This window comes from Mastacembelus armatus, unplaced genomic scaffold (genome assembly GCF_900324485.2).
Source record: "Mastacembelus armatus unplaced genomic scaffold, fMasArm1.2, whole genome shotgun sequence".
Classification (NCBI taxonomy): domain Eukaryota; kingdom Metazoa; phylum Chordata; class Actinopteri; order Synbranchiformes; family Mastacembelidae; genus Mastacembelus; species Mastacembelus armatus.
The window spans coordinates 120649-133948 of NW_022872906.1; the positions used below are offsets into that span (position 1 = coordinate 120649).

The following is a 13300-nucleotide window of genomic DNA, read 5'->3' on the forward strand; positions in this document are numbered from 1 at the left end:
CTTTTGGTAATTGTAAAGCTGACGAAGTTGCTAAATCAGTAGCACAGAAACCACTGCCTTTACAAGCTACAGTTACAGTTGAACCTCCTGATGAGCAGATACTTAAAGACATGCAGAACAGTGAACCTTAGAAATGAAAAGACTCATGAGTAACAACAAAAACAAAGGGAAAAGAGTGTAAATTATGTAAAGATGAAAAGTAGTGTTAGCTAAAAGTTTATTTAGATATGAAGCTGTACTGACGCATGCTAATGTGCATACGTCAGCAGGAGGGATGGTAGATTAGTAAAGATAGTGTTTACAACATATGGTTTTACAAACTACTCTAAAAAAAAAAAAATTATTAACAATGTGAAATATGTGAAAAAATAATCCACAGGGACAGACTGTGACCTGAAATAGTGGAAGGTTTCCACTACCTGAATATTCTTTCAACACATTTGCATGGATTTTATTGAACTAAATAACTGTGAGGGAAAGAAATACTGTTTAGTGATCATTGATGCATTAACTAAATGGACTGAAGTGTTTCCAGCAAGGCATCCTGATGCACTAACAGTAGCTAAAACACTGACAACTACTATTATTCCCAGATTTGGAATTCCAGAGAAAGTCTATTGTAATAATGACACATATTTTGAAAACCATTAAGGAGGATGCTCACATGACTGAGACCACTGCTGATTACATGGCAAAAATGTTGAATAATAAAAATGTTGTCAATGTTGTATTAATGCACAACAGTAGGGTCCTGAGCCTGAACCTGACTCTAGAGTGAAACCAGGAGACTGGGTCTTTGTAAAAATGATCAAGAGGAAGTATTGGTTTTCTCTGTGCAGGGAGGATCTTACCAAGTACTGTAGTCTATACTCATGGTTGTGAGAATTGTTGAAAGACCTTCCTGGATTCATTTAACACACTGTAAAGAGGTAAAAGTACTCTCTGAGTAATTCTGTCAAACCAGCAGGGACTCACTCTAAACTCCAACTAACCTGTGGTGAAGTCTGGCTACAAAGGGGGGTGGGACCAATAGGGACCACTCGTCTCAAACCAGTGAAGAAGCCAACCACACGCAGGGGAATTAGGTGAGTGAGGAGTAGAGTGACCTGGGGAGAAGACTGCTCAGAAGTACATTTTGCCATGGAGGGTCCAATATATTGGCCCTGGCACCCCTTTCGACTATTTTGTCGGGTGACACTGACAATAAGCATATTGACTGTCATATCGCTGACCACAGTTATGTTGATTTTGTTTCTCTTTGAGAAGGGTTTGCAACAGCCGGAGAGCGCTACTAACTCCACTGAGATAAGACCTGGTATCTTTTCCTCCCTTGAGAAGGAATTGCTACAGTCAGGTAATGCCATGAACAACACCAAAACCAAACCTAGGCCAAAGAGAGCTAATGATGTGCCCACTTTTATCTTTTGGGCCAATGAGACTCAAACTGCCCAGTTTGATTTTTGTAAAGTAGTTAACTGTGGTAATGTGTGACAGGAACAGCTGACATGAGCAGACAAATATATTTATGTCACTAAAATATGTAGGTTACACTGATAAGACTTGATCCACACAATGATCCAACAGGCTTGAATTGCACACTGCAGCTGTTTACTTCCACCTGCCCTCCAGCCACTAAACAATGTCTTTGCATTATTTGATGCCACCTATTCCTGCTCTTACTATACCTTTCTTTACACCTTATAGTACTAATTATACCTGTTTTTGAGAAATTCCACTTCAGGGAGAAAGGTTGGTGATCTCCACTGGTGCAGCTCTACCACCAATGTGACCACTCCTGGGGCAGACTATGACCCTTCCTGGTTCACGGACCATGTTACTGCACGTGCTGACCTGTGGTGGTATTGTGGGGGAAACCAATTGAGACCAGTGCTCCCACCTGACTGGCAGGGAACCTGTGCTCTTATACAATTGGTGATGCCATTTTATGTGTTGCCACTGTCTGGTTCTTCCCTAGACAGCCCACACTGTGTAAAAAGAGACACTGCAGCAGTTTTGATAACAGAGTATATATTGATGCCATCAGAGCCCAGAGGAGTTCCTGACGAGTATAAAGCTAGAAACCAAGTTGCAGCAGGGTTTGAATCTTTTCTGTTTTGGTGGGCAACCATTTATAAAATGTTGATTGGATAAATTATTTGTATTATAACCAGCAGAGATTCATTAACTACACTAGAGATGCTGTCAGAGGTTTAGAAGAGCAGTTAGGTAAAACTAGTCTAATGATCAGACAGAACCAAATGGCGTTGGACCGGTTACTGGCTAAGGAGGGAGGTGTTTGTAAAATGTTTGGATCTACCTGTTGTACCTTTATTCCTAACAACACTTCCCCAGATGGATCTGTCACTCAAGCTTTAGAAGGACTCCAAGCCTTATCTGAGGAGCTCGCTGAGAATGCTGGTATTGACAACAACTTCACTTCTTGGCTGGAGGGAATGTTTGGTAAATGGAGCGGTCTGATCCAGTCCATATTCATCTCAATGGCTGTGATGACTGCTATTTTGGTTACCTGTGGTTGCTGTTGCATTCATGTATTAGAGGCCTTTGCTAACGCCTTATTGATACAGCAATAACAAACAAATGTATCAGTCCATTTCACAGGATGACCAGGACCCTGAAACTCCTCCAGAGCCAATGAAGGAAGACCTGACTGTCTTTTACCCACTATGATAAATTTGTCTTAACTTCTGAACTGTAAGGCATGAATGACTCCAACATTGAAAATTCCTACAGGAAGTGATGTTGTGATGACTGTTTGCCCATAAAGACAGAAAGTTATGACATTTATTTCTCACTTCTACAAGTTATATTTAGCATGCTAATCATTTTAGATTTGTGATTGTGATCTTGTTTGTTTGTTTGTTTGATCATAGTTATGATTTTACTGTTTTTCCTATAATAGTAATAATTGTCATCTTTCTGTGTGTTTTACCAGAATAATAATCATTAATGATCTGCTAAACATTTTCATATAATAGTTATGCTAACCATAAACAGGAGGGATGTGTTAGAGAAATTAAAATGTTTACCCTCCTGTGACCTAATCCACCTTACTTTAGTATAACTGAAACACTTCTGAATGGGGCCTATTGTGTATTGTGGAAATATAATTGTTGCTCTCAGTGACTATTTGATAAGGGCCCAGATGTCTTTCTGTGAGAAATCCCCTCCCTTTTGTAGTTCCATGAAAACTGATGTGTTAGGCTGCAAGCAGCCAGTGATCCTCATGCTGTACCAAGGTGCTGTGTGACTGTTACTCCTTGCAAGTAAAACCTCTATATAATCTTACCGAAGTTCGTCCTCTGAGTTTATTTGTTAAAAGAATTTACCTAACACTTTCCGTACCCACTGTATGTCATTGTCTGCTGTTAGTGATTTTTCCATGCTATGACAAGCGCTTCTGAAGCAGTTCCTGGTTCTAAAAGATGTATCTTCTCCAAAACTGGAGGTCTGAATCGAACATTAAGAAAGCTCAATTTGGTCCTGTTAGGCACTCAGAATTTATTCTAGTAACCACAATGAGGTGTTATTCATTTAAGAGACAGAGAACCTTGATCTGTATATCTGGAGAGTAGTGTGAGTGATAGCCCAATTAACAAGATAAAATGAATGAATATGATTGCATATACTAAATTAAATTAGTTACTGTTCACCTCTGTATTTATGTTTTTACAGACTCTGACACTGACAGACTGACTCACCTTACTATTTTATTCTTACATACATGTAGCCTACATACTGCTGTAGCATCTGAATTTCCCTGGCAGAAGAACAAAAAAGTGTTCTAATATAATATAATGTTACTAGTCATCTTATAGTAATGTAGTTTTTTATTGTGTTGTTATTGTATTGAATGGATACAAATAATGGGAACACACTTTAGTATCGCAATGATTAAATGTAGGGAATGCATTTTATCATGCAGTTTAAAAGCTAAAGAAAACAGTGTCAGCTGACACTCTACGTAAAGATTTTACTCAAACACATTTCAGTGTCTTATACATTAATGGATTTGGTGTGTGTTGCACTTTCTATAGTTCATGGCCAGTTGCAGCACTTGCAGGAGTCCCAGTAGATGAGGCCGGGCTGGCAGCGGTGCAGGTATGTCTTTCCTTGGAAGCATTGGAAGTAAGTATTCTTATCTTCTGGGTTCTCATACAGGCCATCAGGGCGGTCATGGCAGAAATCTGCCATGGGGTCCCTCGTAGTGGTAGGTGCTCGGGTGGTGGTGGGCTTTGGAGGGAAGCCTACAGAATCAGATATGGAGAAATATATCTTATGAACACAATAAACAAAGGCTATGCATTGCACTGCTAAGACTATGAACTGCAACAAAATTCAGCAAAAGGTCAGGAAAAAAATTTTGAGGTCTTTACAGTACTTACCCATGGACATCCTGAGATGGTTGATAAGAGGATATGGTCCATCTGAGCAGAAATATCCACCAAAGTCATCCATGTCTAGAGTCCACACATGAGCACCTCCCAGGTTATTGGCGTTCATCCACTGGACCTACAGGATGATCATATCAGTGATAAAGATGATTACCATACTAACAGTAAAATACCTGCAAAATAGACCTAGAAAAATTCTTGTTAGAGTGCTTGTTATTGTTGCTTAATGACATTCTTACAACAGCAGGCAGTATTGGTGCTCCTACTTACCTTGGAAGAATAGCTGCGCTTGTCATCAAAGCCCACCCAGGAACTGCCATAGGTGGCGTATGGAACCTCTTGTTCAGAGATCCATTCAATAGTTGCACTGCCAATGAAGTGACAGATCTTGTAGCACAGAAACAAAATTTAGATGACTGCAAATCATGTTAAGATACAACAGTGTTGAACTGAAATGCTGTGGTATTAAGAACAAGCAAGGATGTCTGGTCCACAAAATTAAAATTTTACACATCAACAAACACATATGTATCCATCACTGAGGAGTTTTTGACAAACAAACTTAGCTCAGAGGTGACTCAATGTGCTGTACCTCATAGTAGGCCCAGAAGCCAGAAGTGCGTGTGTAGGGTCCAGCATCTGCAGGCCCATTAGCTGGTGCTCCCAGGCTATCAGCAGCACTGCTGAGGCGGTAGGTTCGTCCATAGGTGGGGAAACCCAGCAAAAGCTTTTCCACTGGTGCTCCCAGAGCCAGCCAGTGGGCTACAGAAGAGTTCTAATGAAAAAGACAAAGGACATGAATAGAACAATATAAATCTCAATATATTATTGTCATTAAGTCTCATGTCTACCAGTGATGTAAAACCTGATCCAATTGTGAATCAACAACCAGCTTTAGAACATTTAGCTCATTCTTTCAAAGATTAACAAGGCAGGCATACCTAAACAACTAACAACTAACTAAACAAGCACTAAAAGGGGAGTGAATATTGGACCTAATGGATATAAATGTGGATAGATGCTGGAATGCTGGATAGAATGCTATATAAACAGACTGTTAATAAAAATATGAATGTGAGTATAATGAATGTTAGATTAAGTCTCACTCATAGTTTTTGTAAGATCTCCTGTGTTTTTTCTGTCTTACGATATTGTGATGAATGTGCGAGCCAGAGTCCACAGAGCTGCGATATAGTGGGCTATTGTGTCCAGTATATGCCTCCCAGTGTCCATGGTAGTCATAGGTCATGATGTTAATGAAGTCCAAGTGACTGTTGATTTTGAAAGGTTTTTAGATTAGCAGTTAAAGTTTCAGTATTGGTGAGATATATTAATACAGTACATACAAACTCTAAACAAAAAAATACATATTGGTTGAGAACATTCCAATGATCTCGCCAATGTCTTCCCAATCAGTGAATACTGGTTTCATATTCAGTGCTGGACATATCTCCTACCCGTATATTTGTTTAGGTACTATACCAAATCTATACTTTTTGGATGCCTTACTTTTTCTGAGTATAAACATACAGTGGTGTGAAAAAGTCTTGGCCCCCTTCCTGATTTCCTATTTTTTTGCATGTTTGTCACACTTTAATGTTTCAGATCATCAAAATTAATTAGTCAAAAAGATAACACAAGTAAACACATCATGCAGTTTTTAAATGAAGGTTTTTATTATTAAGGGAAACAAAATCCAAAACTACATGGCCCAGTGTGAAAAAGTGTTTGCCCCCACTGATAAAACATAACTGTGGTTTATCACACCTGAGTTCAATTCCTCTAGCCACACCCAGGCCTGGTTACTGCCATACCTGTTCGCAATCAAGAAATCACTTAAATAGAACCTGCCTGATAAACTGAAGCAGACCAAAAGATCCTCAAAAGCTAGACATCATGCTGAGATCCAAAGAAATTCAAAAACAAATGAGAAAGAAAGTAACTGAGATCTATCAGTCTGGAAAAGGTTATAAAGCCATTTCTAAAGCTTTGGGACTGCAATGAACCACAATGAGAGCCATTATCTACAAATGGCGAAAACATGGAACAGTGGAGAACCTTCCCAGGAGTGGCCGGACGACCAAAATTACCCCAAGAGCGCAATGATGACTCGAGTCCACGAGTCACAAAAGACCCCACAAGAACATCCAAAGAACTGCAGGCCTCACTTGCCTCAGTTAAGGTCACACTGTTCATGACTCTGCCATAAGAAAGAGACTGGGCAAAAATGGTCTGCATGGCAGAGTTCCAAGGTGAAAACCGCTGCTGAGCAAAAGAACATAAATGCTCATCTCAGTTTTGCCAGAAAACATCTTGATGATCCCCAAGACTTTTGGGAAAATACTATGTGGACTGACAAGACAAAAGTTTGGCTTTTTGGAAGGTGTGTGTCCCATTACGTCTGGCGTAAAAGTAACACCAGACTTCAAAAAAAGAACATCATACCAACAGTAAAATATGGTGGTGGTAGTGTGATGGTCTGGGGCTGTTTTGCTGCTTCAGGACCTGGAAGACTTTCTGTGATAAATGGAACCATGAATTCTGCTGTCTACTAAAAAATCTTGAAGGAGAATGTCCGGCCATCTGTTCATGACCTCAAAGCTGAAGCGACTTTGGGTTCTGCAGCAGGGCAATGATCCAAAACATCCCAGCAAGTCCACCTCTGAATGGCTGAAGAAAAACAAAATGAAGACTTTGGAGTAGCCGAGTCAAAGTCCTGACCTGAATCCCATTGAGATGCTGTCGAAAACCCTCCAATGTGGCTGAATTACAACAATTCTGCAAAGATGAGTGGGCCAAAATTCCTCCACAGTGCTGTAACAGACTCATTGCAAGTTATCGTAAATGCTTGATTGCAGTTGTTGCTGCTAAGGGTGGCCCAACCAGTTATTAGGTTTAGGGGGCAAACACGTTTTCACACGGGCCATGTAGTTTTGGATTTTGTTCTCCATTAATAATAAAAACCTTCATTTAAAAACTGCATGAGGTGTTATCTTCGACTAATATTTAAATTTGTTTGATGATCTGAAACAAAGTGTAACAAACATGCAAAAAAATAAGAAATCAGGAAGGGGCCAACACTTTTTCACACCACTGTACATTGAGTGCAGTGAAAACAAACTTACAGTGAGATCTTGTTGACTTCATAGGCTCTGTCGATGGTGGGACGAATAGCAGCAACGTTGGCTGACAGCAGCAGCCGAGTCTTCCTGTTGTCCCTGGCATCATCAGCAAAGGCCTTGGACAACTCCTGCAGGCAAAACAAACAAAACACCTTAGATCCCTCAGAGCTAATTGATTATTACCTGTCCCTGTTAAAATAGTATGGGTTTCAAAGAAGACTGGGAAGGCTTATACATCTTAAAGGAAGGAAACTTATTATTAGGCCCGAGCCCACTGAAAGTGCAGGCAAGGGCCTATTGTTATTGCTCAATGAGCCAGGAGTGCTAAACTGCAAGTGGTCCCCAAGGTAGCATGGGGGACTGACCCACACCCCACCATGACGTGGGGCTGGGCGAGACCTGAAAATGTATATATTATGATTGAAGTGGCCGTGGGCCTGGAAATCGTTAGGAATATTCTTATTCTTTTTCTTCTTCTCCGCTTTAAACTCTAATTTGACCCCTTGAACATATTTTGTTCAAGGTGTTTCAATTTTGACTGGTATTTATTGCTATTTCCTGACTTAGCACTCGTTAGCCTATTGGTTAGCTTAGCTAGCTAGTTAGCTTAGCTAACATGGCCTCTCTCTCTCTCTCGTTCATGCTTGGTGTGCCACATGTTTAGTTATTCCTCTGCCTACTTTAGCGATACTGATACCTGTAATAAGTGTAAGGTTCTGCTAGCCTTGGAGGCAAGGATCACTGATTTGGAAGCGTGGCTCGGCACCTTTGAACAAAAGCCCCATTAGCTGGTGTGGAGCCACCGAGCTCAGGGTCTGTTAGCGGTCCAAGGGCAGCTCCGGAGCAGCCCGGAGAATTAGCCTGGGTGACGGTCCGACAGAAACGTACTCCTAAGCAGAAGCCCACGGCTCATCACCTGCCTGTTCACGTTTCTAATAGATTTTCCCCGCTCAGCAACACACCCGCTGAGAAACCGACTCTGATAATTGGCGATTCCATAGTCAGAAACGTGAAGCTAGAGATGCCAGCGACCATAGTCAAATGTATTCCTGGGGCCAGAGCGGGCGACATCGAGTCAAATCTGAAGCTGCTGGCTAAGGCTAATCGTAAATATGGAAAATTGTTATTCACGTCGGCAGCAATGACACCCGATTACGTCAGTCAGAGGTCACTAAAATTAATGTTGAGTTGGTGTGTAACTTTGCTAAATTAATGTCGGACTCCGTAGTTTTCTCTGGACCCCTCCCCAATCTGACCAGCAATGACATGTTCAGCCGCATGTCGTCGTTCCGTCGCTGGCTGTCTAGGTGGTGCTTCACAGACAATTGGGCCACTTTCTGGGCAAAACCGGTCTGGTAGCGAGAGACGGCATCCATCCCACTTTGAATGGTGCAGCTCTCATCTCTAGAAATTTGGCCGAGTTTATTAGCCAACCTAAAGCCTGACAATCCAGAGTGGGGACCGGGACGCAGAGACTCAGTCTAAAACGCCTCTCTGCAGTTTCCTTAGAGCCGCCTCCCCCCTCAAACCACATAGAGATTGTGTCTGCCCCTCGAACATATAAATCAAATAAATCAGATGTTAACATAAGAGGAGTTATTCATAAAAACTTAATAAAAATTAAGACCACTCCTCTCACTGAACAGAAAAAACTGTCAAATGTGGATTATTAAATATCAGGTCTCTTTCATCTAAATCTCTGTTAGTAAATGACTTGATAACTGATCACCAAATTGACCTACTTTATCTTACTGAAACCTGGTTACAGCAGGATGAATATGTCAGTCTGAATGAATCAACCCCCCTCAGTCATAAAAATTATCATGTTCCTCGAAGCACAGGTCGAGGTGGAGGAGTAGCTGCAATCTTCCACTCAAACTTATTATTAAACTTTAATTCTCAGAACAATTATAATTCATTTGAGAGCCTCACTCTTAGTCTCTCGCATCCAAACTGGAAAACACAAAACCAGTTCTACTTGTCATTGTTTACTGTCCACTTGTCCCTTACTCAGAGTTTTTAACTGAATTCCCAGACTTCCTCTCTGATTTAGTGCTTAGTTCAGATAAAGTTATTATAGTGGGAGATTTTAACATTCATGTAGATGTTGAAAATAACGGCCTCAGCATTGCATTTAATTCTATATTAGATTCAATTGGTTTCACTCAAAATGTTAATAAACCCACCCACTGTTTTAATCACACCCTTGATCTTGTTCTGACCTATGGCATCGAAATTGAACATCTAGTAGTTTTTCCCCAAAATCCTGTTTTGAATTTAAGATGATGGATCATGCAGCATTTGGAAGAAAATTCCACTACAACAGATGTTTATCTGACAACGCTGTTAATAAATTTAAGAAAATGATTCCATCTTTATTTACATCTATGCCAAGTATAACCATAGTGGAGGGCAGCTGCTTCAATCCCACTCCCTACCAAATTGATCATATTGTTGACAGTGCTGTAGCCTCACTTCGTGAAACGCTTGATAGTGTGGCCCCTCTAAAAAAGAAGTTAGTGAATCAGAGGAGATTAGCCCCATGGTATAATTTACATATTCATACCTTAAAGCAGGCATCATGAAGGCTGGAAAGGAATTGGCTTTCCACAAATTTAGAGGAAATTTTTCTAGCCTGGAAAAACAGTCTACTAACATATAAAAAAGCTCTCCATAAAGCCAGAACTGCATACTATTCATCACTAATAGAGGAAAATAAGAACAATCCCAGGTTTCTTTTCAGCACTGTAGCCAGGCTGACAAAAAGTCACAGCTCTGTTGAGCCCAGTGTTCGCTTAGCTCTCAGCAGTAATGAATTTATGAGTTTCTTTACAAATAAAATCACAACTATTATAGATAAATTTCAGCAGATGCTTCCTATATCTGCAATAAACAAATCTTCTACTACAGTAGCTCTTGAATCATCTGCAAGACCTCAGTTATGTTTAGATTGCTTCTCTCCCATAGATCTCTCTGAATTGACATCAGTAGTTGCTTCATCGAAATCATCAACGTGTCTCTTAGACCCCATCCCGACTAGACTGCTTAAAGACACCCTGCCATTAATGAACTCATCTTTATTAGACTTGGTAAATTTATCTCTAGTATCAGGCTACGTACCACAGGCCTTTAAGACTGCAGTAATCAAACCTCTACTCAAAAAGCCTAGTCTTGATCCAGGAGTCTTGGCTAACTATAGACCAATATCCAACCTACCATTTATTTCTAAAATCCTAGAAAAAGCTGTTGCTAAGCAGCTATCAGACCACTTATACAGGAATGAACTATTTGAAGATTTTCAATCAGGATTTAGAGCACATCATAGTAAAGAAACAGCACTGGTAAAAGTTACCAACGATCTTCTCTTAGCCTCAGATAATGGACTTGTTCCTATACTTGTCTTCCTAGACCTTAGTGCTGCATTCGATATTATCGACCACAACATCTTATTACAGATACCATGTGACTGGTATCAGAGGAACAGCATTAAAATGGTTCCAATCCTATTTATCGGACAGATTCCAGTTTGTTCATGTCCATGATGAACCTTCCACACGAACAAAAGTTAGTTATGGAGTTCCACAAGGCTCTGTACTAGGACCGATTCTGTTCACCTTGTACATGCCTCCTTCAGGCTATGTCATTAGGAAGCACTCTATTAATTACCACAGCTATGCAGATGACACTCAGTTGTATCTATCTATGAAACCTGATAACACAAAGTAGTTAACTAGACTAGAACTGACTAGAACTGACATAAAGGTCCATGTAACTTTCTACTTTTATATTAAAAGAAAACAGAAGTTATTGTATTTGGGCCCAAAAACCTCAGAAATAACTTTTCTAAAATTATAGCTACTTTAGATGGCATAGCCTGGCCTCCAGCTCTACTGTGAAAAACCTTGGAGTTATTTTTGACCAGATTACTGTAACTCATTACTATCTGGATGTCCCAATATCTCCATAAAAAATCTCCAGTTAATCCAGAATGCTGCAGCCAGAGTCCTGACAGGAACTAGCAAGAGAGATCATATTTCTCCTGTATTAGCTTCTCTTCATTGGCTCCCTGTAAAATACAGAATAGAATTTAAAATCCTTCTTCTCACATACAAATCCCTTCATGATCAAGCTCCTTCATAACTTAAAGACCTCATAGTACCATATTATCCCAGTAGAGCACTTCACTCTCAGAAAACAAAATGGCAATCAAAACAATAGATGAGGTATTTGTCTAACAACCAAAAATGTCACCTGGTGGGCAGGATCACCAAAGTTTCTAGGGTTCACCATCTATGGACATGAATGTCTTCTAAAATGATTTAGTCTATGGTGGGCCAACAGCCTAACATGACCATCCATAAAGGAATGATACTAGTATGACTAAAATTATGACATATTTATTACTGGTTGGGCCTAATGAGGTTTTGCATCTATTTCATCACCAGTACCACATTTTAATTTAATGTGTTTATGGTGAGCTTAAGAATATCAGCAGTGAACTATGATGGGATTTGGAGCCAGTATTTAAAGCCACTACTAGAAGAGTAGGATTTGAAAAATGCAGATTTGGCTTCATCTAACTGCGGATTAAAGAAAAGCCACTGTGATGGCCAGCGATGCACATGAACAGTCCTCAAGGATGCACCACAGGAACAGTGAGATAAATGGGTTTTAAGCAATATCTTTCATCTGATTTTTCTACAAACATATTTTGCCATTACAATATCTAAATGCATACTACAATCACAAAACAGTGGCTTTTAGAAAGTCGGCATGTATAGTACATGTATTGAATCTCAGTCATGCGCTGCTGCATATAAATAAAGGTAAATGGACTAAAACTAATACAGCATTTTCACACCTATCTTCACACATACACCAATGTAACAGTCACCAGGAAGAACTGGGGATTCAGTGCCTCAGGCAAGGACAATTTAAAATGTTGACTAGAGAAGCTAGGGATCAAGCTAATAACTGTGGGGTTAGTGGACGACCTGCTTGAGCTCCTGAGCCACAACCACCTCAGTTCGGACTTTCAATAACTCTTATTGAAAAATGTAACCTCAATCAGCAGCGTGAACCTCTCCCTGTCCTCCTGTTGGCTGCCGCTGTGTGCAGGATACTCCCAGTCCAGGTTCAGCCCATCAAAGTTATTGGTGCGCAGGAAGTTGATGGCAGACCTGATGAAAGTTGCACGACTCTCAGGCCTGGCAACCATGGCAATGAATCTAGTGGGATTGAGAAAAAAACTGTGGCAACCATTCTTGTAGTTTATGATGTGAGAACTGAAAATGTATTAGATACATTAAAGACATTTCTGGAGAAATGTCTTTACACTATTTCTAGTGTAATATTTGAACATACGGGCTCAATCCATTGACTGTGCCTCCAACTGACAGCAGAGTCTTCAATGCAGGATTACTAAAAGAGGAAAAAGAGATTATTATTTCTCTATGTTTCATGTTCAATGACTGTTGACTGATTTAATATTATTTAAAAAGTGACAGGACTGAGTTCTTACTATGGTTTGACCAGTAATTATGGGTCTTCTCTAATGCACACATTCCACATAGGAGATGTGAAAAAGAAGAAAGAATCTTGTGATTGTTTCTCATTCTAACAAACCTTACTATCATGTATTATTAGGCGCGAGCCCACTGAGCCAGGAGTGGACAACTGCAAGGGGTCCCCCAAGGTAGCATGGAGGATTGCCCCACACCCCACCATGACATGGGGCTGTGTGAGACCTTTCCCAAAATATACATA

The 13300-nt window shown here is 40.2% G+C and overlaps 1 protein-coding gene across 1 annotated transcript; it reads right to left on the minus strand.

Moving 5' to 3' along the window:
* Positions 1-3835: 3835 nt before the first annotated feature.
* LOC113146386 (acidic mammalian chitinase-like) lies at positions 3836-12951 on the minus strand. Its single transcript, XM_026333759.2, has 8 exons — positions 12899-12951; positions 12597-12762; positions 7538-7662; positions 5560-5683; positions 5005-5187; positions 4683-4799; positions 4404-4530; positions 3836-4265 (listed from the first exon to the last, which is right to left on the minus strand). The coding sequence occupies exons 2-8, from the start codon at positions 12750-12752 to the stop codon at positions 4057-4059; spliced, it is 1041 nt and encodes a 346-aa protein (XP_026189544.1). The 5' UTR covers positions 12753-12762; positions 12899-12951; the 3' UTR covers positions 3836-4056.
* Positions 12952-13300: the final 349 nt, after the last annotated feature.